Below are 27,295 nucleotides of genomic sequence, written 5' to 3'. Positions count from 1 at the left end.
CAGCAGGAAGCCCAAGAGGGTCTGTGTGCTGAACATTTGAGCTGAGTTACTGTATTTTGAGACAGAACAGCCATTCCTAACAGAGCTCCTCAGTGTGCACAGCACAGAGCTCATTTTCATTCTTTTGATGCCAGAGATGGGAGGTCTTAGTCAGCTTCATGACTGAGAACAACAATCTGAATTTCACGTATACACATCTCATCATGTATCCAAAGGAATCCACAGCAGCAGAGCTCCTGTGCTGTTTCCCAGAGCCACCGGAAACAGGAGCTGTTTTTGTAAGCTGCTTTGTGACTTGGAACTCAGTGAGGCTGAGACATAGTTTTCCCTTCATTAAGTAACAGGCAACTGTCTTAGAGAGAATTTAGCTAAAGGCAAGAAGTTCTAATACCAAGTGAGCATATCTTGGCACACCAAGCACAAGAGGCAGAAGGAAACTTGCAATTTTGTCTGAGTAAAGACTGAAATACTGTCTTGTTTATACCGATCTGGAGGGATATTCAGCAATCCCACCTCTAGACTGGCTCAGAAGTACAGATGCATAATTACAAATGAAGCAAGGAACTTTATTTCAGGGAGTTGGTGGCAGAAAAGACAGGGACTGCCAGGCTTACTCTCCAAGGGACATTCCCGGGACTGGATCAGAGATGGTATGTTAAAGCTGCTCACATTTATTGCTGTCTTGGAGATAAAGAAGTGACAAGGGAATGATGTCGCATAGCTGAACAGCCAACAAACAGGACATTTTTTTCCTAGACTACTTGAAAAATCTTCGTGCCCCTCCTCCTGCATTTTCTACATCCTAATAATCTGAGGAACTTGTTGTCAGGGAAATTATTCTCAATAGCTCAATGAAAGCAAAAGCCTCAAATAATTTTAGATTTGTGCACTTTTCCCCAATTAAGTTCTTTCAGGGGCTTGAGGGTACAGTCTTTTATTAAGACACACTTTAAATCTTTTTTTCCTACCAGAAGGCAAGTGTTTTCAAAGAAAGAATCCTTGTCTCCAGAGATCAGAGATACGGGAGCAGTTTTCAGATCTTTGTTAATGAGTAGAAATAGTCCTCTGGCATATGAATAAGTTGAAATATTTGTAGGAAAACTAGTTTCTCTGAAGTGCTTCACAGTCTGATTAAAAGTTTTTAAGAATTTAGACACTTATATGTAACAATTTCATAATTTGAGAGAATCAGTTACTTACTGGGATACTAGAAGATGATCAGAAAAGGCAGGGCAGGAGGACAGAATTCACAGAAGCAAAGGTATTAGCAGTGAAAATCGTGGCAGCAGCATTTACAGCACATTAAGTGAGGAGCCATGACAATTGCCGAATCATCTAATTAGCTCACACTGGCTACACGACAGCAAATTAGACAGATTAGGAACCACCTACCCAGGTACTAAATTGCCTTTGTGAGGGTTGGATTATGCACTGTGTCCAACAGAAATTGCTTGGGCAACCGAGGCCTTGTGTTACACATTCCCTTCAGGAGCATAGGCTGGCCTCCCTCCATCCAACTGGCGTAACGCCCAGGAATAAGGTCACGGTGTTCCAGCTCCTGAATATGTGCTTAAGGAAGACAGCAAGCACTGGCAGAGAGAGAACATGATGGCAGGAAGCACCGTATATCATGCTTTGAGCTAGCCAAGCCATCCAAACCAGCCTGGTTACTCTAAACCCTTCTCTAGGTAGAGCATGCCTGGAGGAATCTCATGTGGCTGGCAAAGTAGGACTGAAGCAGACCCCTAAAGCTCACAGATGTTATTCCAAAGTCAATGGTAATGCCATTCATTTCCAGTATAGAGAACACATTAAACAGGTCAATTCTTTATTGTAAATCTCTGGCTTTTAATCCTTTAAGTGCCAGACACCATCTCCCAAAATACACATGATCATCTGGTTAGCTAAAACTAGCATTAAGGTGGGTAGTGTATAGGCAGAGACTTTCCCATGTCTCCTATTTATAGATGTACTAATTGAAAGGAACTTTTTCAGAATTCTTTCCATGAACCAGAAATTCAAACTGTAAAATACCATTTCTACTTCACGGAAAAGATACTACAGAATTGGTAACAGTACTGGCAGCTGCACAGAGCATACGGAACCAGGTTTACATGTTTGGCTCTTTGGTACATGCAGAAATACAAAGCTCAGCTGTAACACAGACCTCCAACCTCACAGAAAAGGCAATTCAGACCAAGCTCCTGTGAGGAGGCTTTTAAAAGGAAACCTACAAGTATTATGCAGAAGAAATGAGTTTCTAGTTCTGCCTTAGCAAAACAGTGCTTGCCACAACATTGATGAAGCAGATGTTACCCAAATTACTCATCAGATAATAGCCTGATACTAGGCTAAAACCTACTGATAGAATTGGCTGCTCTCTCAAACACCAGTACATCAGGCACTTCAGAGCCTACTCTGTGACCCTTCAATACATGGGGCTATTTTGCTCAAGTTCCACATCAATGAGAGGGGTTCCCAGGCAATTTTGTACCTTAGGGTCTTACCTCTGATTCCAAGTGGCTGCAGAACCCAGGATTTAGGAGTCTTAAGTACGGAAAATGGTTCTCTCGTACTGAAAAGGGAAGCAGTAAAGGCAAGGGGCCATCTCACACATAAGTACTGCAATGCTATACTGCATTACAAACAGCAGGGTATTAGACAAATCTAGAGAAAAAAGATCCAACGAAGTTGAGAATTTAAAAAAAACAGCAGGAGAGTGGAAAGCTTAGGATTTTAAGAGTTAAAAGAGCGATGACAGAAAAATACCGAAATTCACAGTTAAAGCAATTCTGATGGAAAGAAATACAGATGGATTAAGCTGCCAAGCACAGTCCACAAAGAAGCAGATCAAATGAGAATCAGCAAGATGTTTTTTAGCAGTCCTTGATGTGGACAGCGCTTGTCAGGCTGACAGCAGTTAAGCTTAGGAAAGGAATATTCAGGAGAAGTTCATTATAATGCACCTTAATGCATATAAAATCCAATCTGAAGGAGCAGAGCAGCCTGCTGCTCCAGGATCAGCACTGCTGGGCCTGCCAGGCTCAAAAAAGGACTGAACTGTAGGTGAGCTGCAGATCCAGCCCTGAGTTTGCACCTTGAAGATAACAGCAGATGGAAACCTGCCCCCTGAACAGCAAGGACGTTCTGATTGCTCATCAGTTGTCCTGCAAATATCATGGAAGGATTATGTGCTTCCAGGGCCAGCCCCTGGAACAGTTCCTCAGTTCATTTCCCAGGGGCAAGTTCCTGCTCACAGGAGCAAAGCTGACACTATTGAACAACTCTTTTTCTCTTACCAGCCTATGAATTATATCCAGAAATATCCTAAAGAATGGATAACCTATACATGCAGTTACTTAGTGAATTTGATGATTCAATATTAAAATCAAATATGGTTTATATTTGCTGTTAATATTTTGATGCAGACCTTGGGCTTGATACACCACTACATATTCTGTACCAAGTGGTTTTCTGCTTGACACCAGTGTCAACTGTTACCAGTTAGGGGTTGTTCATGTTTTCATCTCTGAATTGAGACCCTAAAATGCTAATACATCATCATCAGCTTGCTCCCTTTTGCTTTTTTGTTTTTTAACTATTTTTATATAAAAAGAGTTGTTTCCAGCAACTTCAAGTACTGCAAGTACTGCACTTCTGGAGTACTGTACTATGCAACTTTGCATAACGCAAGGTTTAAAAGACAAATAAAAAAATAGTATTTTAAAACTACACATATCATGTGCACCAATAGGTCATAATCCAAACCCATTTTAATTTAAGTAAAATAGCGCTAAAACATTTACTACAGAACTGAAAACAATTATTTATGGATGGCTGTATCCTAATTTCCAGCTGTAGAAAACCACAGCTAAGCAAATGATTCACGCAGAGATAAATCCCTGCCTGCCTGCCCTCCTGTCCTGCACTGCACCCACAGGAGGGAAGCAAACCTGGCTGCTTCCTGAATTAATCTGGCTTAATGTAATTTGATCTCTGCAGATTTTAACTGCTATATCATCAAAGTTGCTCATTCCTCGTTTGGAGTTTAGCTTTAATAGTTTAGGGAAATAATTTCTCTCGTTATTAGTGTTACCCATCCCACATAGCCAGAACCAAGGTGTGGCATTCAGAGCAGGCCATGGCCTGGCTTTGGTACCTACCCAAGTGTATCCACAGGGATGCAAGGAATGCAGTGCCTGACACAGCAGTTATCAACTTAGCTTTTTATGCTACACAGATGAAAAATATTTGAAGGAGAACAGTCTGTTGATAAAACCAAACAATTTCTTAAGTGTTAGGTGATATTTTCTTTTTTAACTGAAACTGGAGTATTTGAATTGGCCTTGAGAAACACAAACTTGGGATTCAGACCTCTTTAAACACTTGAGTTAACAAGACATAATAAAAACGTGCCATATACAAGATTGTCACAGGTATATGAGATTTTTAGAAAAAAAGCAATAAAAATATTCTTTAAGCTGAAAATAAAATCTCTTACCTTTTATATCACGATCTCAGCTTACAGTCACTACATTTCTGCTTATTTTATACAAGTGCATATGGCTATGAAGGTCCGGAGAGAATGAGAATAAAGTGGAATTAACCTGCTGAAAACTGCTTAGAAGTCTTAAGCTGCAACATATAGATGTTCCAATACCATTTAAAAAAACATTCACCTTTCAGTTATTGCTGATTGACAATCTCAAAATATCAACATACAAATATTAAAGAGGGAAAAAAATCAGTAAATTTAGAGCAGCAAAGTATTTTGAGCTGGATATTTCCCAAATACTGTGTTTTCTTATCATTTGGTGATGATTTTAAGAGACACAAAAGCAATCCACTTGATTTTCAAGTTCAGGCCTACATTTTTGTGCCTCATATCAGTGATGTGGGGAAGAGAGAGAGAGAATACATCATTCAGTTACATTTTGGAAAAAATATGCTATTTTTTTTCTTCTGCCATTTTGCTACATTTCATGTCTGCTGACATGCACAATGGTACAAAGCACTGCTGCTTCGGGAGTGACCATTGCACGGCTCTGTAGCAACTTTTATAGGAAACATGCAAATACAGCATAGTATTAAAATTCTGAAGGACTTCAATAGTGAAAGTAAAGGCAGATTTCACTGCTTGAAGCAGCACTCGACCCGGGTTGTGCCTTGGTTTGGTGTTTGGATTTCCCCCCTCAACACACCAGTCCTTCCCCTTCTAGTGTAAAGAAATAACCAGGAGTATATACACATCTATTGCTATGTACCCAAAGAGAGGACTGTGGCTTGGACTAAGTATTGCTTTTCATTACATGGAGCAAAGTTCAAGAAGTGAGAAAAACTCTTTAAAAAAAAAAAAAAGGAAAAAAGCTCAGGTTCCATGTCTGAAGTTGAGAAACCTCAAAACGAGCACGTTTTTCTTGCTTTTAAGACATGTACAAAATGCCATTTGGAGCCACACAACCTGATGGTTCTAGAAGTCAGAGAAGAAATCTTGAGGGCCCAAGTGAATAATAAAAGGTGCGATGCTGAGAGGCTGGCAATAGGGACTGTCAATGAAAAAACCACCTACAGTGGGAGAAGAGCAGAGAAGCAAAAACCTCACGTTAATTTCTGAGACTGGCTGAAGCTAAAGCTTCATTTAAATTTCTCTGCTCTTTCAGCTGCAAGTGGAATTTTCATTGTAAAATGGGCACTTTGAATTCTTTGAAGGTATTGAAACATCTAACACTTCCAAGGTTACCACTTTCTAAACAAAGAACTGACAGCTCATTCATATTTTCAGTAAAGCAGAGAAATGTAAAATATGCAGCAAGGGGGCAAGTTTACAATGTGGTTAGTAACTCCCAACAAATGACAAAAAATAAAAAATGACTTCTATAAATCATCTGAAATGACTGCCATCATGTTGGAAAAGAGCATAGCGCCCTTCTTGTCTTTGAAATAAGAACAAGTTTTTGGCTTACAAATGTTCATTGAATACAATTGGTTCACAGAATATTTTGTTTGGAATTTTACAAAGCTGGGGATTCAGGAAAAAAAAAGAAAACTACAAACAGTTGCCAATCAGGGGAACTCCAAAAGAGGGGGAAAAAAAATGTGTGCGGAAGAAAGATTCCTTTAATGAATATTTGATTAACAAAAGTGGGCTCTGATCAGCCATGCTTTTTCTGCTCCGTGATGGCTTCCTTTCATCCATAGGCCAGCAAAACAGATCAGTGATTTCTGAGCACCTCTCAATTTGGCTCCATCCCTGGCCCCTGCTCTGTGTTCCATGGGTGACACCAGGCTCACCCTCCTGGGCAATCATCTACGTTTTATTAAAGTACCACCGACACCAAACGGAAGCGAGAGCTACGGCAGAAGGAGAACCATGGAAATGTAAACACATTCCTAAGCACAAACACTTAGCTTAAGAATAACAGCTGCAGTTAATTCCAGGGTAAGCAGCTTGTTCTATAAGCCACCCCTTATTCAGCTTTTCTAGTATTTCTCTCCCTCTAAGGGGGCTGTGGGGAGGAGGAACTTTATGTTGCTTTAAGCACCAGTCTTAAAACACCCTCAACGCAGATAAAGCTCCCCTTGCCTCAGCAGCAGAGTCTGTTAGAGAACAGGGGATAAAGGCAAATCTTTGGAAGAGCAGGAACTAAAGCCAGCCTGTGGAAAAGCAATGGGTGAGGGCTGAGGAGAGAGTGCAACCAACAATGCTGCTTATTTGTGGGGTGATACCTTAATAAAGACCACTGGAATCCCTCATTAGAGCCCACAGCAGTCCACAATCCATGGAGACTCCAATCGTGGAGCTGGGGCCTGTCATGGAATTTCAGACAGGTGCACACACTCGTCATCAAAAAGAGGACTCTGGGTTTGAGCACCAACTCTTAAAAAAGTACTGGCCTATGGCTGAAGTGTGTCACTTTTCACAGCAGCACTCAACAAGAACTGGGACAATTAAATAGCAAGTTTTCATGGGGACCTTGTTGCTGCTTTAGATTCTTATAAATGTAAGGGGGGAAAGGAGAACCTTTGGTTTAATACACAATTGACAACTAAAATGCTTTCTGTAGAAATGGTGGATGGAAAATCAAGGGTGGGCAGACAATCTTAAAAGTGAAGAAGGCCACAAGAACAAGTGGATTTTTTTTTCTTTTTTTTGCTCTTTTTTCTTTTGTAAAAACAGAAAAGAAAGGGAAATGTGTAGCTTTTGAGCTCTAAAGAACCTGATGTAACATTATTGTTGTCCTTTCTCTGGGCAATACGGGTGGAAGGTGTATCCCTGGAATTGCATCCTTCTGTGGGAACTTCCTCTGTTTAATACTTGTTTCACAGAATGCAGCCTTATACAGAGACAGACTAATTCCCTTTGTTTCATTTGTTTTTCAGCATTTTGTGTATGAGTGAAAAGTCTTCTTGGATAATTAAGACTGTGTCTAAAATCACAGTTACAATATGCTGATCTATAAGGAAACTCAGGTACTGATGCTTAACTATAAAAAATAAGATAAAACAATATTTTAACCCATATTTTACTAAGTTTATTACACACCATAGTATTTACAAAGTTAAATGTTAACTGTAAAGTTTCTATCGTGTGGTTTGGGTTTTTTTTAATTTTTATTTTTGTTTTTTAAATAACTATGCCCTGCATTTAATAACCCTACAGCAAATACAGGTCATTAACTGAGTCTGTGTGACTGCATTAGGAAACAGGCAGTACTCTTGTGTTACAACAAAACAGTTTATTTGTGATCAGTGTTTTATATTCTATACATCCTTCACAAATTTAATTTTACATAATCGGATACTTCATTTAAAACGTAAGATTTAAGCTTCTAGTTCTTCCCTATAACAGAAGGCTGGTATAAGTTATTTGAAAATGAGGTAACATTTCACAGAACATTTTTTTCAAGTTTTAGAGAACTAAATTTGCATTTTGTTAAAATCAAAAAGTAGGAAAAAGATGTTTCTTTACAAATGACTTTGCTCAAGTATGTGTTCAAAGAAAACAGGATAAAAAGGCTTTTTTTCTTCTAACATTCTGTACTGTACTGTGTTGTTCAATCAATAGGAATTAGCTTCTGCCATTTGCTAAAAGAATGAGTAGTGGGGAACAGGGTAAGTTGGGAATTTCATAACTGGTAACAGAACCATTCTCTTGGGTAAACCTACAGAGAGAAGAAAGGGAGAGGACTCCAAATAAGTTCAGCAATCCAAGAAAGTCAGATAAGAGCTTACAGTAGTGTTCTCATTAACCTTTTCCAGATCAGTCAGTCAATGTGATGTCAGGGTGCATAGTCCCATAAACAGTAACGCTTCACCACTTTGCACTATTCCAGACAGATGGTTATAGCTTAAAGTCTGCTTTATTTTTGTCCTGGTGTTTGGTAAAATTAAAGGAAGTGATATTCTCAAAAGCAGAGTGTGTATTTGGACTTGAAGCTCTATTTCATAATCTTTATGTTAATTAATCTCTACTAGCTTGTTCTACGTTGAGGTAATTTCACAGGCCAGTTGCAATTGCAGATATTCTAGACAGGCACTGCTGTGCATAAAATACAACTCACAGGGAAACTGTTCAGCAGTTTTGATCAGCATCCAGGTAGGTCAGCCAAAAATCAAGCACCTACAGTAAATTCTGCATCTGCTTCCTTATTCTGCACTTCCTCTCCTGTGCTGGAGGAGCAAATCTGGAAAGATTGACATCTTCCTGATTGCATTATTATTTTAGAGTTCTTGTGGCCTCACAAACTTCTGCACAATTAAACGTTTGTTTGGTTTTTTAATCTTGCCTATTTAAATTCTAGTATTTAACCTATGTATCCATTTAGAAATCACAAAGCAGCAACAGCAGGTATTCCAGAGCACCAGATGATCAAAGTGAAGTTTCCCAACATGCAACAGCTTACAAAGGCAAAGAGACATGTTTACCTTACAGCCAAAAAGCATTATCCCAGAACTTTGCATCACAATCATAAGACATTAGGAACAGAAACTCTTTATGTGAAAAATGGGGGCATCCAATTCCACAATGCTTTGAAGTCAGTGATATGTCACATATACACAGCTAAGTGCTTAAGATCCAGCTCCCAAAATAGGCACAATGAGGAAAAAAAAAAAAAAAAGCACGAAACAGAAGGAATGAATGAAAAAAGCAAGAAAAGCTTTAAGGAAACTTGGTAACAGTTGTATTCCTGCCTTCAGCAAGGAAAGGATTCTTCATATCACAGTATGTCATTGCTTGTAAAAACACAGACATGCAAATACCACTAATCCTAGTTACAGTCTGAGACTGTTGCTTGGAAAGAACCAAGGGGTTTTTTTAAAAATCCATACCCCAAACTAAATTTCCTTTCATTTTTCCCTGAGAAAACATGTTGCTGTTCCTTGTGTCATGCACCACAAAGGACAACACTCCATGGGACAGCCCTGCTGCCAGCTGCCCTTCTGTCAGAGCATGGGGCCGATCAGCAGGTGTAAAACTGGAGAGGTTTGCTCCAATTCTGAGGGCAGAATTCCACACTGAGCACAGCCTGTGGGCCCATTCTACCTCTCCTTTCAGTATAGAACTGGACCAGCTGGTCCCAGTCAGGCAAAGCAAACATTTTCCATAAAGCAGCAGCATTTTTGCCCTGTTAGAGCTCATACCTCTAGAGAAATCATGTAATCAACATTTCAAAATATTTTTAACTTTTATAATGACATCAGGGGAGTTGGTATTGCGCAAGTTAGACAGATTTGGGAGGAAAGACTTACTACAAATGCTAAAAAGCAAAAGTTTCCCATATGAAAAACTCAAGGCCTTGAAACATGCCAGTCATTTGAGCAGCAGACTGTGCCCAGTCCCTGCCACAGGAGAGGCTGGTGGGACTGATCCTGGTGGGCTCACGTTGTGTGTGTGCCAGGACATATCACTGACTCCAAACTGCCCTGCTCCCATTGCCACATAAACCTCATTCAAAGTAACCAAAAGGGCCGGTTAGAGGAATGCATTGTTAGTCCAGTGTAAAACAAGCCAGTCGGGAGGGAGAAGCTGAGTTAAGAAAAACCCTTCCATCACAGCTCTCTGGTTATCAGCTCATTTTACAATCTCCACGAAACCAGTGCTTTGCCAGCCTAATATAACATGTTTCATAGTGAAAAGCATTGTGGCAAATGACTGTGTCCTGGCTGCCTCACAGACTGATTGCTACCAGTACTAACTACCCAAAACCCATCCTGGAGTCCCAAGCAGTGGTGTTTTAGCCTGTGGGGGTGGGGGTATTTGCCCATAGACTTCAAAGATTTGACAGCATTAAGGGAGCTTTGTCCACAAGTCACTTACACTTGGGGACAAACATTTCACCAATGTTACTGTAATGCCATTTAGCTAAATCTGGGTCAGAGGTGCTGAAATAGGCCCTTCGGTAGTCTTTGAATGGAGCACAGACTGGCTGTAAAAAGTAAAGGAACTACTTTGACTGGGTTCCAGTATGAAGGGAACAGGCAATTAGAACAAGCAGTCCTTCCACAGACCAGGCAAAGCAGAGGCAAAAAGCTACTCCAACCAAAAAAGAACCACAAGGTTATGGCATAAAAGTGGTGTTGTTGTCATGGTTTAAGAGCTTAAATCTCTTTGAATTTCTCCTTGGACTGTCACATTTGGACTGCCACAACAGTTTCTGCATAATTTCTACCGTGTTAATTACAGGGCTGTACGTACCGTAGGCTGGTGCCGCTGTGCTGTATCCATATGGTGCTCCATAGCCTGCAGGGGAAACAGAGGAGGGAGAGGGGTCATTCCCTGCACTGCCTGTCAGTGTTTGCACACCTGCACATGGGCACGGACCCCGTGCCTGAAGCAAGAGCACAGCAAAAACAAACTCACACCAATAAATACAAATATTGCTGAAAACACTACAGTGTTCCTATGCGGTGGCCTGAAGAACAAGCTACCAGGGACTTCCTCAAGCCTCAGCATCAAAGAGTTAAAATTCCCTATTTCATTTCCTCAGCATTTTCCACCAAATCCCTCAAGTCTGCACTGTCAGAGCATGGAGTTGGCGTGACACAGACATCCCATATTTGCTTATGTTCTTCTTAAAACACAAGTGCAGTCTATGCAGAGAACAGTCATTTTCCTAAATTTCCTTTAAAAAGAGGGGAATGCTGGATGCCTGTGGCAGATGCCACATCCCCCTCAGTAAAGCTCCTGTGAATTCTGCTATCTCTGCTATTTCTAACAGACAAAGTTCCACAGAAGACATGTGAACACCTCCACATAAACAGATCATTTTTCCCCAGAGAGCAGAGTGTGACTCTGAAGTGAGAGAAAAAGCAACACAGGTAACAGCAGCATCGGTTTCTACATGTCAGTAGTTCATGGAGGCTTTACAGGGTTTTTTTCCTGGTGAGACTACTGGTGTCACTCCAAAAAGCAAGAGATTTCTGAGAAGAATAGGGGATGGAGAGAAATAATCTATGAACGCCAAAGCAAATAAAAGCTTAACTACAGCAACTGGGAAATCAAACTTATTTCTGGAATAATTCCACACTGGCAAGAAGCATGCCCCTGGCAGGTTAAAGTGTCTCTTAAATGACTCCTCAGGCAGACAGACAGTTCCAAAAACAATGTTAACAGCCATTAAAAATGAATTACTGGGTTTTAATATTTAAAATGACATGACCATACAGGAACAATGAAGATGACATGCCGCCAACGGTGCCAGGCAGGAAGGCTCCCAAACAACAGGGCTTTGCTATTAGCACGTGTGAGCTGCTGGAGGGTGTAACTAGAGCTCATGCTGTAATCTAAAAACTGGAGCATGAGGACTAGAAGTGTTATTTTTTGGAAGCTACTACTGGATTTACTTTGACTAAGGCATCTTCAGCATCTCATTCTTACAAATCTCTGGTTGTTCTAGCAAGTGAAAACTATGTCTGGATTCCTTTCTCATGTCACCCACCTCAGACATGCTGTAGAGTCACAAAGAAAGTGCATTTTGAAAAGTAAGAGGATGGAAAAAGTGACCATTTCATTAACATTTTCTTGTGAAAATGTGAAATGCGAACCAGAAGCCTTTGGACTTCAAAAGCTGTTTCTGCTAATCAGAACAATGCAGTGGGGATGATGACTTCCCATCAGCCAGAGTATGAAAAGAAATTCTTTTATTTCTGGCCACCACAGAAGCTACTAATAGATGCTGCCAGGTGGAATTAATGTAGAAGGTTTTTGGGAGCTCAGGGACTCTTGAGCCTGCTGACTTCATGTTCACAAAGGATTTTTGGGAAAGGCATTCCTAATGCTGAACAGCTCATGATCCAGAAGGTTCTTAGGTAGGAAGAGAGTTTTGGGAATTGTGCCATGGCAGTGAACTATGAAGACAAATCATAAAATAATAAAGCCAGGAAAGCCATTATGCCCATAACTGTGTGATCTGTGCACACAGAGCTTTAAGCTGTACACTCATAAAGAATACACTCTGCCAGCTTTCCAGCTCTTTGATTTATTTAAAAATTCACTTGCACAGGTGAGTAACACGGACGAAAAAGAACACCCCAGCAGACAAAACCAAAACTATCAACTACAAGCGTGGTGCCTTACCTGGTGTTATGTATCCAGTAGCAGCAGCTGCCCCAACAAATGCCCCTCGTGTTAAAGCACCCCGTCCTCTGCCTCGAACAGCCTGGACTGCTGCAGAAACAGCTGTATTGACAACCCCTTTAGTCTGCCCAGAGCGACAAAAAATAGCAGTTCAGAGAGTGAAAGTGCTGCTGGAATACAAGGCCACCTGCATTAAATCACCCCCTTTGAGAGGGCTCTGTAAACATGCCTGATGTGCCAGGCTGGCTGAGCACAGACTGGAGAGTGCTGTGCCAGAGGATGTGAGTGACAGGGACACAGCGGGTCCCTGGCCCTGTCACTGCCTGCAGAGCCCAGCACGTTCCCTGTGCTCAGCCCTGGCAGTCCCTTCCCTCAGACTGTGCCTTATTTACCTCGGATTTGGGCATGACTGACCACCACTGGCTTCTGACCCTCTGTCTGCTGCTCCTCCCTGCTCTCTTTCCCACTTCCTTACAACCTTCCTCTCCTCAACTTACAGCACTGGTTTTGCATCTCCCTTACCCTCCTGAACCAACATAACTGCACCAGGGCAGGATTTCACCCCCAAACAACCATCTCATGACAACACTGGCCTGTGTTAACCTCACTTTACTAGAATGCTGCCTTCTGTATCAAAAACCAACCCAGAGCTTGGATAATGGTCCAAAAAGCAAGTGACAATTCTTACCTGAGGAAGAATCTTCTTTTTCTTGTTATTTGCTGCATTAGGCCCAGAAAACAGTTTTTCAAGTGCTGCTAATGCAGCACTTGCTTTTGCTACTTTCTTGTTTGGGCCTGCACCTCTGAACTTCTGCCCATCTACTTCTACCTGAAAATGAAGACACGAGTTTATGCCTAGTATTGATCCATGGGAACACCATGCTGCACCCACTCAGCTGATGTGCCACCCATAAAGAACTTCAGTAGGGAAAAACATCCTCAGTGTTTTGTGTGACAAATTTCTATTGATTCTGGATTTGAAACTGCTAAAGGATACCACGGTGATCTGGGAACCAATGTGTCACAGATACTGGGACTCTGGAAACTACAAGTGCAACTCAAAGATGACCAGCATATCTGTTGGATACTGAATTTAGCCCATACCCTGGAGTCTTCCTTGTCATGAAGTTTGGAGCTGTCAGAATCCAGTTTTAATTCTCACTGTATTTTCCTAAAGTAGAAAGGCTATTCCTTTCCCCAGCTGAATCATCACAGCAGCAATGAGATACATAAAAACCTGAGAAATCACCACCACAGGTGTGCATTGCAAAAAGCAAAATAGAAAAAATGTGAGCTGCAGCAGCGACTCTGCTGCACCATTAGTAATCCCTCACCAGTTGCACCTGTGCTCCACTCACCTCCATGACGAAGCGCTTGTCGTGGCTTCCCCCTGTCTCGGAAATGAGCTCATACTTCAGACCTCTTCTCTTTTCATTCAGCTCCATCACTGGGTTTTTGCCACTTGCTGTGAGTATGGGACCCTGAGTTCTTACCTGGAGAGACATGCAGGATGTTACTTGAGAGCCTTTCTCTTTTCAAAAGGCAGACAAACCTCTGCAGATCTGTATCCCAGGTAACACTGCCCTGGCTGCAGCATAACCTGCAGTGCTGGCACAAAGGGGAAGTCTCTAAATAAGGGCAGGAGGACAAACAATGGTGTCACAGAAGTCACACCTGTTTATTTCTGTTGGTGAGGGCTACTGTCCTCATGGCTTGGTCTAGTGTGTGCACAAACTAAACATGATGCCAGCTGCACTTGGAATTGCAACCCTGAGAGAATCCAAAGCTGAAGGTGGGGCCATGGTGTCAAGTTCCTTGAAAATGAAGGCTTTCACACCAAAAGACTGGCCTTCCCAGCCCTGCACACATCTCTGCTGCTCCATCTAATTATGTCCTGGCACTACCGAGCTCAGACTGAAGAAATCCTCACGTCCTGAGTCACGTGTTTCAGTAGAAATATCTGTAGCTGTTTGGAAAGCAAGGTAGAGCTGAGATCTCAGCACACCAGATCACCTGCAATAGAATTTTCTCAGCTATGGATAAAAACAGGGCAGTTCCATTGAAAATAATCCATTTCCCTTTCCCTGGAAATTTCTCAGTGGACTAAACACATGTGGCTTGAGTTATCCGTGATTACACACTGTCTGGAAATAGTCTCCCAGTTGAAGAAATTCATGTTTTACCATCTTGACAAGTAGAACAGAAAAAAAACCCCCAATGATAAGTGAAACCCCAAACCTCTCCGTCACTTGTACTTTCAATGCAATCCTCACCTCTAGGGTAGCGGAGGTGTCGGCTGTGGAATTTCCAGTATTATTATTGCTTGAGATTGAAGACGTTGTTTCATTTTTACCTTCAGTATCTGATTTTTCATCAGAACTTACACACTCCACATCTGCATCAAAACCCGTTGGATACCCCATCGCTTGTAAAACCTACAACAAAGCCCCATGAAATGAACTGTGACAGAGGCAGCAGAACAGGAACAAATATAAGGCTGATCATAACACAACAGTCCACCATACACTTAAAAAAGGCAGATTGCTTAGAATATTAGTTTTCTCCTACTTGAAATGGAGATACCATTTCAATGGTTGCTAGTGGGGAATACAATATCAATGGGGAAAATAATTTCGGGTTTCCAAAAGTGGAATCAACACAGAGCTGAATTTTAGTCTCAAAGATACTCATGAGCATCATTCATCATCTCAAAAATTCCTTGTAAAATAAGAAATTAAAGACACTGTTTAATGGCCTTACAAGGAAATAGTTTCATGCATGATTTCCCCCTTCTCTGTGTCTGTGGCCAGATCAAGAGATGGACTGTGGGGCAAACATGACAAACAGTCTTGTGAGAATTAAAGCCTTGTACAAGATGGTACTTCTGGAGCTCAGTTACTTCAAAAACATCTCCATGAGCAAGGCCAGCCTCTCCCTTTAACCAGCTTCCTGACCCTGCTGCACAGAGCTACCATGCATAGGGCAAAGGAAACTGAAAGGAACCTGAAGCTCTGCTGAAAATTTAGGGCCACGAACAAAGTCTGCAAAAATGACTGTGTTCCAACCCCGAGCTGAGAACTGCCTGGGTAACCCCCGGCTCAGCTCCCATGCAGTTGGGACACATCTGGTTGCATTTTCAGGGCTTCTGCATTTTAAAGAGGTCAGATTAGAAAGTGAAATCATCACATTATTCCCTCTTATAAGACTGGGAAAGCACGGTCTGGATCTGCTGAGAAAGGAAATAAAGGAAAAAAAGCAAGTCTCGACCACAGCATCCATTTCCTTTTGGCTTGAATCACGGATGTTTTGATGTGTAAATTTAGAGAAAACAGAGCTGGGTCGGCACCAGCACAGATCTGGCTGACGCAGAGAGGTTCAAGGGCAGAGCAGTCACAGTTTTTGAGGGCAAGTGGGTTTTTTGGGCTTTTTTTTTGTTGTTTTCTAAACTGCAGGGAGGAAGGCAGAATAAAAGAATGAGGCAGAAGGTCTGGAAGGACACACATGCAGAGAACTAGCTACTTTTCCTGGAGGAATAATACATGCCCTCAGATACTTCTGGGCACTTTGAACTTGAAAGCACATAGGACAATGGGATTTTCAAAACTGAAATCAAAGGAAAGCAGAAAGTTGCCAGATGAAGATTCTAAAAAAGAAATTCTTGTTCAAAACCAAAATGAGGCACAGAATGACAGATGGGTCTGCTCCTATCAGAAGAGCAGTTCTATTAAGAGATGTTCTTTCATAGACTCATTTAAGTTGGGAAAGACCTTTAAGATCATTGAGTCCAACTGTCCATTAACCGAGCCCTGCCATGCCCACCACTAAGCCATGTCCCCAGGCAACACATCTGGTGGATGCTCACGTTGAGCATTCCAGTCTGTCCTGCTGTCATGTAGAGCACCTACAGGAAGCAATAGCACCTTGACCAGTCTCTGAATGATACCAGTGTCCTACTGGAAATTTGACTGGATAAATCATTTACATGGTTTACTCAGTACACAGAGGTACTCTTCAGACATTGAGGACAGAAGTCCGTATTTCCAGGAGCACACAAGCCAGGAATGGACACAGAGAAGGAGGGGGAGAAAGAAGGAGCCACCAACATGCCATTTCCAAACCAACAGGAGGAAGGAGTAGAACAGAACACAGCTCAACCCCTCCCATCCAGGATTTGACCACCACCTTCAGTCCACTGCAAGATGAGCTGACCTGCAGAGCCCTGGGCAGTTCTTCTCCCCCACCAGCACAAAACCAGTGATGCTCTTTGAACCATGCCCAGCTGCATTTAGAACACACTGCAAGTAGCTCAGCTTAATGAATTAAAAAAAAAATGTTGAGCTTGCATATTATTAGTTCTAACCACATTTCATACTCCATCCCGAGATCTTGGGTTAGCAGATTACTTCAGGCTGCCTTACCTTCACTGCCACATGGAGCTTGGCTGTTTTCTTAGAAGGTCCTGAAGCTTCATAAGTCGTACCATCAACATCTACAGACATTGTGAAGACTGGGGCATGGACTGGACCAGACTGTGACAGCAGCTTATACTGAAGCCCTGGCCTGATTTGGTTCAGCCTCATCAGAGCATTCATGAGATCTATTGCTTTACTATCTAGTACTAATACAAGATAGTAGAAGGGGTGGGGGAAGGAGGGGGAAGGAAAATGAACAAAACAAGATGAACAGAAAAATGAAACAGTTTGCATTTCAGTGCCTTCTGTCTGTATCAAGGAGCAAAACCACCCCTCACCTCTCAAGAGGGTGAGGAGAGCCATAATGCTGTTAAGTCTTTAATAAGCCATTCTAATTTGGGGTAACAACTATAATGACCCGGTTTTATATTAACACTATTCTGTTGCAGCTAGCTGTATTCCTCCTGGCTGCTCTAAAGGGAGTAATAAGTTTTATAGCTAATGGGGAACCAGATCCAGAACCGGCATGCAAGTAGCACAGTGGAAATAGCCCCCAGAATGACTGGACTCCAGAATGACTGGACTCCAGAATGACTGGATCCCAGCAATGCCAAGAGACTTCTAGTCTGTGCATATGTGCAACATTAACACTTTGCAGATTACACATTTTATTCTCATTGTGGGAGGTCTTGAGAGACCAACACTTAACTCAGGAAGGGGAAGAGTGAAGAGAGTTCAATCTTCACTCAGCAAAGTCACTGCAGTACTTTAAAAAGACCCCACAATACAGGGATGTTACCAACAAAATATGTCAGCTGCTTAGGCACCTTCAATTCTGGTGTAACTTGATGGGTAATCCCATATAAAAATGCAAATCATTTAGTTAGTAAAGCATGTCAGGGGATGCACAGTAAGAGAGGTGTTTGACATTCCAAATGCAAGGTGATAGAGACAACAATTTTGTTCCAAAGACTTTTTCACATGCTCTACCCACACCAACACAGAGAAACTTTTAAACCAGCTCCCCCTGTACAATAGATCTTTGAAAACAGAATGGAGAAGTGCTGCACTTACTTTTCCTCAGATTACGCTTCATCTTTTTATTTGGATCTTTATCATCCCCAACACTGTCTTCAAACGGTCTCTTCAGAGCAGACGAGCCTGTACCTAGGGTGTAAAGTTCCTTGTAATACAGATATGCCACTAGAAAAACACAATCCCACAGCAGGAGTCTGATTAGCCCCACACTGTTCCTTGCTTGTTTATAGTGAAAAGAACTCCTCCATCAGTCACAGCTTTCTTATTGCTTCATGAAAGCCAATACTGGTTTACTGCTCACTCTACCAGACCAGGCAGGACCTCTGTGTTCAATACCAGCTGTGGGATAAGACTGCAAACCTGCAGTGCTGTTTTCCACAGTTAGTCTAAGCAAGACCTTCACAGTTAGTCTAAGCAAGACCTTCAACAGTGTTGTTTTTACAAAAAAATGCACATGGAATTTTTTTTTCAGTAGATATATATTGTTTTCTAGGAAGAATTTTAGAGTAATTCTTATTGTGGACACTCACTATATGTTTTTTGGCAAATCTACAGTCTCTCCTTCCAGCGTAAGAGCATTTCGCTCTTCAGATGCCAAAGGACTTTGTGGTTAAAGAAAATAATCGGCTATATTGTGGTTGTTCTACCTCTCCTCTCTTGGTATTTCTAGAGAACAGAACTTCCAGATTTTTTCCTCATGATGAAATTTTTTTTTAAAAAATCACCCCACATATAACAAAGAAAAGGTTCTACTTAACACTCATAGCACATAATTCAGAAGTTCACCAATTCTAAATTAACTCCTAGTTTACTGCCCAATTAGTGACTTTTGGAACAAATAATACCTACCTTCTTTGTCAGTTACTGACCAGGAATATTTCTGAAATGACTTATTTGATGGGAGGGGATCCATTTCCAAAACTTTATAGATCTGCCCAAAGGCTGATAATCTGAGCGCGTGCTGAAAGGCACAGTAGAAACACAGCAGGATTTCACTTCAGTTGTCCAAGTTTTTTGATAAGTCTTTAGACACAAAACTACTTCTGTGGTTTTGATAGACAGGAAGACAGCTTTTACAGCTGGTCTTTGGAGAATGCTAATGTCTAAAAGCATAAAAGTCATGAATTTCTGTAACACAGAGTGCAGGGCACACTGACATGGAGCCCACCCAGAGGCTCTGTGCTGGGAGCAGAGGTGGGTGCACAGACATCCCACTGCCTCTGCAAGGATAAGATTCCACACACGTTTAACTCTTGCACTCCTGGACTCTGGTTTAACCTTTCCAGGATAGCACACCACAAGAACTGTCAGGACTGCCATCCTGGTAGAGAATAAACGGTGCTAATGAGCTGAATTCCTCACTGTTGCAGCACACACAGAGTTCCCTACCTGAGCACTGTGTGTAATGGCTTCTTTTTGCTGAACTGTCATGTAAGACAAAGCGTCCGTGGGCTCGCGCTCGCAGGGGTCGTGCAGCCCTGGGCCCCCTGGCAGGGAGAGGAATGGGGATTACTGAGGGGAACGAGCAGCAGTGTGCAAACAGGGACTGACAGAGCAGCTGAGCCCAGCTGCTGCAGAGTGAGCAGCACCCCTTCTCCAGCAGGGAGTCAGGCCTCACACAAAGCAAACTGACCCTTGCAGTGGCCACAGAACTTAACCAGGGTAAACACTGCACATAGGTGATAACATGAACTGAAAGCAGTAGGTTTAGAAGAAAACAGCATATAATTTGGACAGGTATGTAGATTTCAAGGAATCTGTAGAAACCAGATAATCACTAAGTGTATTTACTTGCAACCCCTTAATGAGGTAGGGGTTAATTTATAACAACTCTAACATTCCCCATTAACTTCTCCTGCAGTGGCAGTATCATTCACACAGTGACCACTATGCAAGATATTTTTTTTTAATTTTAATTTTACAGAAGAAACCATTAATTTCACTCCACGGCAGGTTCAGGGTTCACAGCAGGCATTTCTCATGTAATCCTACAGCAACAGCTAAATGTTAAGGTGGGCTGACCATCTCTTTGCGTTCCTGGAGTTCATCTGGCCCCTTACCAGGAAGCAGAATTCCAGATGCCAAACACTCCATCACTCGTCGCAACGCTTCCCCAGCGCCCAAAGGTCTATTACAAGTACCTATAGATTTTTCACATATAAGCTCGAGTGGCTAGAAGACATTAAATTACGATTAGTATAGACACAAGGGTAACTGTGACTTCAGTTAAATATGGGGGGACAGAGGGGACAGTCAGTCACATCAGGTCACTTCGTTTGTAATCCACTACAGGTCTAAGGGACAGAGACCTGCCCCAGAGGAGGCCACATCCTCGTGCAGGGCACGTCTTTGTCCCCTGCTCTGAGTTGCCTTTGGAGCAGACCAACTGCTCTCCACCGTCTGCCCAAAAAGTCAAAAAGGAGAGGTCTCTAAAATAAAGTAAGGTGAATGTTCTCTCAGAGGGTTTTCATTTCCACGCTAGAAAAACACCACCTCTGCTGCCCTACAGAGTTCCTCTCCGGGCATGCAGAGCAAACCTACCCCAGGAAAGGGGAACAACCACTGGCAGGGGTGGCATTGTCATGGGACCAGAGTAGTTTTGGAAAACTAAACAAGAGGGATGGAAGGTAACAAGTGGGAGTCTATTGCCAAACCTCCGGGATGCGAGAGGCCCACAGCAGCGTGTCCCTTCCCATGGGATCAGTGTGTCACAGACTTGACTACTTGCCTTCTCTCCCCTACACGGGGAGCAGTTAATGGGGAGCAAAGGGACGGGGGTAGAAGGAGGAGTCTCATACAAGACTCTGCTTTCTCCAGTCCAGACACTGCTACAATTCTCAGGAGATCTGACACATGACCTTGTGGCCTTCAGCTCTTTCTGTACTTACCCAGCCTTTCAGTGGTGCCCATGTGGGGACTCTGTTGCACAAATCCCGCAGAATACGAAGGACAATTACACATGATTTTAGTCCATTTGCCCTGGCCTAAAACAAACAAAATGATTCCAATACACCTGCAAAAGCCTGGTCTTCAATTTTGCTTTTCTTTTTAAATGCACAGAGTCCTGGGATAGATTTTTTTAAAAATTATTATTACTTAATACTTAATCAGCTTCATGCAAAATAAAAACACTTATATAAAAGTACACTTGAATTTAGAGAGACACATAAAAAAGGCAGTGAAATGTCAAGATTGCTTTTGTAGCCTCATGACAACTCTGGACCAGCTGACTGTCTCCCTGTCATGTTTGCCCTTGCACAGTACAGCACTGGGTTTGGAATTCTAGACCTTTGCTCTAGGAGGGACTAGTCAGAAATTAAAGAGGCATTAAAATTAAAACTGTCTCAAATTAAACCTCGCAAGGCTACAATAACAACAAGGTAAGAACAAAGAGCCAACCTGAAACCATTTGGCGTGCCGCAGAGACGCCAAGGCCTCCAGGCATTTCTGCCTGTCCAATAAGTCCGGAGGATCTTTCATCGCAACATTATCTACTGGTAAAAATGGGATAAAAAGAGACAGATACAATTTGACCAAGGGGTTTCTGTCACAATACAAAAAGAGCGGCAGCATCTCAATGAGATAATAAGACTCCCAGAATTTAAGTGCACGGTGTTATTTAATTTAAACAAGCCATTAAAGGTAGTAAATGTGCACGTGTGCAACAGAAGCAAAGGCATTCACTCCTTGTAAAATAATAGTAATAATAAAGATGGCCACTGCTACAGACAACCTGGGATCTTATTAAAAATGTAGAACACATTGCAGGGCAGAAAATAGCTCTATAGCACTTCTCTTTTTTTTTTTTCTGTTGGGATGTATTGGGCTTTTTTTCCTCTTCTTCTTCATGACTTTTATTCCACAAAGGTGGCACAGAATTTCAAAGCTTCTTTGGACAAGAGGAAGATAATCTCAGGGGGTAATAAAAAAAATGTAGTAGGTAGAAAGTGAAATTACATCCATGCAATTGTTGAGCATTCCAAAGAAAAACATTGAATATATTTGAAGTATTATTGCATGAACAGTACTAGCCAGTATAATTCAATGAAAGAAATATACAGGAAATGCTAGTACAATGTTTTGGTTTGATTAGTCTTTCATATAATCAAAGCATATGAAAGAGTGGGTTTGGTAACTTCCAGGTCATTAATGTATTCGAGAGGAAGTGCCCTCTTGTAAAAATCTTCCCAACAGCAACTGAAACCAACAGAGGAAATTCAAAGATGGATTTGAGAGACAAGACACTGATATGTTCTGTCCAGGTTTACATTTTTTTGCCTTCCCTCCCTTTCTCTTTTTATCAACCAGCTTGTAACAAACTGCTTTCAGCAGTCAAATCCAATTAAGGGGAATTTTCTATCAGTCCTTTCGTCTGTATTTATTTTATTTTAATCCAAAGGAGTTTGTAACATCCAGATTCTTTGGAAACTCTTTATAAATGACAGATTCTACACTTCTGTGGAATCACATTACAAAGATACTAGTTTTAGGTGATGTTGAGAACAACTGGAATAACCAAATGAATCCATGGCTCAACTAAAACCTTGAATATGTAATTTTGCTATGAATACATAATTACTCTTGACTTAAAAATAAGTAATTTGGAAATATACTCTTTTCATTATTCAAAATAGTTAATTCTCCAGGTCTTTAGAGACCTCTGCAGAGCTGAATGAAATACTAAATCCATTCCAAATCGAAGACTCTGCTAGATGAGCAAAATCCAGCATGACATTTAAAATGTCTTTAAACCAGGACAAGTTAGGAGAAAAAAGTTCCATCAGTTTGTTAGTGCCATCTCCAAATACATTTTTGTGGGTTACTTTGAATGGGATTGGCTGCATAAGCAATTGCATCTTTAATGTTAAGGCTGCCTCTCCTAAGCCATTTCCTGGGAAGGTTACTCTGGTAAAAGCACTTAATGTTACGATGAATAAAAGAGCCCAAAGCCAAAAAAACCCACAAGTGTAAAACTGAACAGAACCAGTATCTTGTCTGATGGGTGATGGTTGCAGTTGACAGCTGCTGACTCAAGTGCTATAAGCTTATTTTCTAACCCCTGTGAACTTCACAGCAGATATTTGCATTGTTTGTTATTGCCCTCATCAACAGCATTCCAGGATTGGGATTAATCACTCCTCTTGTCTGTTTTCCAAATGAAAGCTGCAAAGTCGCAAAGCTCTGGCTTTCTTTGAGCACAAAAGGTCACTTTGGAACACAAGATTTGCTTCTAAATTTCCTTTGCAGTTTCGTTGTTTTCAGGAGTGATATTTGTGGCACAGGATTACTCAACATCCATCTGGGTAGTTCTCTGACAAGACTTCACTGCAGACAATATAAACATCTGCTTAAAGCTCAAGTATTGTATCAAACAAGTACTGTCAATGAATGATCAGAATCTTATTTTAAAACGTTAGAAAATGGCAAAGGTGACTGACTGCAAAATCATTAAGTTTTTGCAGTGAACTGGGGCTCAGTGTTGTATGAGGCTTTGCTAAAGAGTGTTGCAGTCATTGACAAAGTAAATTAATTTTTCCTTTAAACTACAAACCAAACAGAATACATGTCACCTGTCATTCAGGTGAACCAAAAACCTCCTAAGATTTGTTTTGATTTAGAATCGTACTTTTTCTTACAGGATTAAGGCCATTTTCCAAGGTCTAATTTACAAATATCTTGGAGAATTTTGCCAATTGCTCGTTCAGCCCCAGTGTCCTGATGTTGCAGTCTGCCAACTTTTGGGTGCAAGATTCTATTAAACAGAAAGATGAAGAGAACAGGCAGTGAAGAGGGCGAGCGGCTTGCAACGGGCTCCCTTCGGACCCCTTCAGGAGAATGGCATGTTTCTTCATGCTCTGCCAGTCAGGAAAGTGAGACCAAATCAAAATTTTCAAATGGGATTGCAAAGCTTTCCTTTTTTCCTTGTAGTTTTAACAAGGGCAGTGATCCAAGGAGTTTAGTAAAGAGTAAATTCTAAAGCCCTGACGTTAGCTCACACTATGCAACGCAGAACCAATCCCTCAGGAATTCTCTCCCCACTGCTGTACACATTCTCTTCACACAGGAGCTGCCAACTCCATTCATTTGAGCTGTAAGAGGGGCCTTGTCTTCTCCGGAGAGGGGAGGGCAGTCTGGGGCTTGCTGCCCCTTCAGAGGCACTTGGCCCCTTGGGAGCACCACTGACCATGTCTTGCTCCAGGAGCAACGGGACTTTGGCCCCACTTTGGTGAACCAGCTTGTTTGTAGTTACATAATGTGGTGTTACTGTATGCTCAGTAACAACTGGTTTTCAGGATACAAGGTTCTGGTCTGGAAAGCCTAATTCATATTTGATGCTGTGACTAAAAATTCAGTTTCTTAAAAAGTTTAAAATTGAAACTGTTGCAAAATGCAGGCAATTAAGGTGCCTGACTTCTCAACATGGGAAAGCAGAGCTTTATGGGTAGCTGTTTGTGAGAAACACCAAAATGCACACACACACCGGGCCACTATTTATTTTTGCTGAAGAGCAGCAAAAACAAATAGGACAAACACCACGTCTTAAACATGAACACTTTTCCAAAGAGGTGGGGACTGAAGAGAAATCCAGGAATGTTTTTCGATACATTCTGACATCAGGGCATGAAGGCACACACAGCATTCCTACAGAACAATGGGAGCACTGGTAACGAGGGCCGTTGGCCTGACCTGGGTTGTTAGAGAACAGATTAGTGCTAATCCCACCACAGAAACCTTGGTCAGTTTTCCACAGGCTCAGGCAGCCCAGGCCTATCTTACATGGAAGATGAAAGGCAAGTTCAGCAGCACTTTGAGCTCCTTCAGTCAAAAGAATGCATGGAGTCAACTGTCAGGTTTTTAAAACTGCATAGGAAGTGTATCTACATTTGGTCGACATTGTTTAGTGGTACTGAAAAAATACGGCAGTGCTTTGGAGATCAAGGTGTTTTCACCAGTTTCTCCAATTATGTTCCCTTGACACTAGACATGAAACATTTTTGGTCTGAATCTAAGTGATTCTAATCCAAGTATGGTTGGAAAGATTACAAAAAAATGTATCCCTCTGCTTCCAATTTACTTAGTGACATCTGCATAATGCTCCATATACCTTGAAAAGGAGTATGATAAATGTCTCTGTTCTTTGTGATGAATCAATGCCAAGGAACCTGGACTTTAAAATGAGATCCATGACCCTATTCCCTGTCCTGAGCAGCTGCACAGAATGACAGTGTATAACCACTTCAGGAGAGGTGGTAAAATAATTTTAAATTTTAAAAATATAGTAGAGACCTTTGAAAATATTTTAAGATACTGAAAAAAAAAATAGACCACCTACATTTTAAGCATGAAAAAGCATAACAATTCCAATCCTCCTTTAGTCTGAGATGAATTCAGAAATTCCTGGACTTTGCTGGCATAACAGCATCAATTTTCGCAAGAAAATACTTGCACAAGGGCAGAAGCCTTTGTGTAAAACTGTATCCCCTTGTGGGAGTCTCACAAATCTTCACCATTGGAATTTGTCCTGCACTTTGTGCTCTCTCATGAACATGGATGAGCTGCAGCAGCTCCAGGGCTGGTCTCAGCATCTTGTGGGAAGCTGAACAACTAAAGGAATATGCAGTTTATTTTTAATGGTCTTGGAAACAGCATTGTTGCTAATTTGGGAATAAACAGCCAGTGCAATTAGGGGATCTTTGCCATTCATCTGTTCTGTAAGATTTTTCTGCATTCGACTGCTGCCAAAGTGTTACATGTCACTTGGAAAGGGATCCTTCCTGCCATCGCCTCCAACAAAATGAGGAGAAACTGACCAACATTTCTCATCCCATCAGTATTCCATGTGGGAGAGGGAGGAAGCAAAGGACTTGTGGCAAGTCTAGAAATGGGGAGAGAGCGACAGGGAGTTCCCTAGCCCACACGGGCCCAGCTGCCTCAGTTGTCATGACAGAGAGTGGCCAGTTGGTCAAAGGTCTGACATCATCCAGTGGCAAAGTTTCTAGGGATAGGTTTGGGAAGCAGAAGCAGAAATTACTGTCAGGATTTTAAAAATACAACAAAGTATGGCTACATTTGCTCTTCTCTATTGCTCTCAGTTTGTTTCCAGCCTCACTGGTACTATAATCACCATTCCTGCAGCACGGGCACAGAACTGTGTTGGACACCGCGGTGAGGGAGAAGGAACAGAAAGGACTAAGTGACAGTTTTCTAGAACTATTTTGCTCTAAGGACATGAGGTACAACGTTCAATTCAGAAGCAAAAGTGCTGTATCGCAGCACCGTAACTTCAATTGTATCCCAGTTAGGAAATTCTTAAAGCCAGAAACATACACATCATCAATCAATAAAAACTGAGGGCCAGGATGACACACTGGCAAGCTTTGAGGGAGAGGGCTTTTACATAAAGAGAAACATTTTTATGAGTGTTTCAAGAAACTATGAACCAATCCCACTTGACTGACTTAATTTGCAAACAAGACTGTGCAGCGCCAGGTGCTCAAGAATTAAATAACAAGTCTGAAAGAAAGGAGAACTAAGATCTAATTGTATGTCAAAGTTAACACTGTAGGAATAATGCTTGCAAAGGAAAACTCGCATATTTACATGAAATTTAAGTGACTGTTGTCTTTTTAAGGCACAAATATGTAACCATGGTGGCAATAGCCAGTCTAGTCAGTACATGATGCACAATTAAAAGCCTACTTTCCAATTAACCCTGTGCTGCACAGTCAGGACATTTAGCTAGAACAGTCTTAAAACCAAGTTAAAACGCTCTGTGTACCTCCTTCTTTCTTCTCTGCTTCATCTCGGATGAGAGGGGATGTGAGTATCACCTTCAAAGTGAGCTTGGGCTCCTTTGTGTTATGAATAACAATAGCTGCCTCATTTACATGCTCCTCCACCAGATACTTCTCTTCTGTAAGTTTCTGAAAGTCACCAAGAAAGATTTCAAGACTCTCCCAATTGACTGAAAAAGTGAAGAATCTGTATATGTGCCTCAGCTAATGAGAAGGCTAACAGGGCATTGCAATAACAAAGGCGGCCTTGCCTCCCTCATTAAAAGCAATTTAAAACATTCCTTTTGTAGCCAGTGCTACAACTGCCTGACAGTTCGATCTGTTAACTGAATTGTATCAGAGTTCTCTGCAGTGATCCCTCTGCAGGTCTTTCAGCAGCCCTTTGGGACCTCTCTCAGCCTCCAGAAGCACAAGGACAGCCACAGATGGCTCAGAGTCCTCCAGCCATCCCTTCTGTGTGGAGTCTGGTTCAG

General features: G+C 41.7%; 1 protein-coding gene across 8 annotated transcripts in view; it reads right to left on the bottom strand.

Annotated features, from left to right (window-relative positions):
- Positions 1–58: 58 nt before the first annotated feature.
- The window catches only part of STRBP (spermatid perinuclear RNA binding protein), a 40,324-nt gene continuing 13,087 nt past the window's right edge, over positions 59–27,295 (bottom strand). Inside the window, exons 5-19 of one of the 8 annotated variants that reach the window (XM_017745560.1) lie at positions 26,807–26,951; positions 21,427–21,521; positions 20,916–21,011; positions 20,088–20,199; positions 19,417–19,514; positions 18,877–18,988; positions 18,064–18,156; positions 16,996–17,195; positions 14,851–15,012; positions 13,936–14,070; positions 13,266–13,406; positions 12,578–12,701; positions 10,697–10,741; positions 4,502–4,566; positions 59–2,575 (exon numbers count right to left, since the gene is read on the bottom strand). In XM_017745560.1, coding sequence (XP_017601049.1) covers positions 4,544–4,566; positions 10,697–10,741; positions 12,578–12,701; positions 13,266–13,406; positions 13,936–14,070; positions 14,851–15,012; positions 16,996–17,195; positions 18,064–18,156; positions 18,877–18,988; positions 19,417–19,514; positions 20,088–20,199; positions 20,916–21,011; positions 21,427–21,521; positions 26,807–26,951 — 1,581 coding nt within the window. In that variant the 3' untranslated portion in view covers positions 59–2,575; positions 4,502–4,543. Of the gene's footprint in view, positions 4,567–5,298; positions 5,566–7,716; positions 8,163–8,433; positions 10,742–12,577; positions 12,702–13,265; positions 13,407–13,935; positions 14,071–14,850; positions 15,013–16,995; positions 17,196–18,063; positions 18,157–18,876; positions 18,989–19,416; positions 19,515–20,087; positions 20,200–20,915; positions 21,012–21,426; positions 21,522–26,806; positions 26,952–27,295 lie in introns of those variants that run through there. The other 7 variants (XM_017745558.1, XM_017745556.1, XM_017745557.1 and 4 more) reach the window with 7 other exon arrangements.

The sequence above is a fragment of the Corvus brachyrhynchos genome, unplaced genomic scaffold (assembly GCF_000691975.1).
Source record: "Corvus brachyrhynchos isolate BGI_N302 unplaced genomic scaffold, ASM69197v1 scaffold59, whole genome shotgun sequence".
In the NCBI taxonomy this organism is placed as follows: Eukaryota; Metazoa; Chordata; class Aves; order Passeriformes; family Corvidae; genus Corvus; species Corvus brachyrhynchos.
The sequence above is the reverse complement of the archived record's forward strand: the minus strand, read 5'-3'. Positions and strand labels throughout refer to the sequence as shown.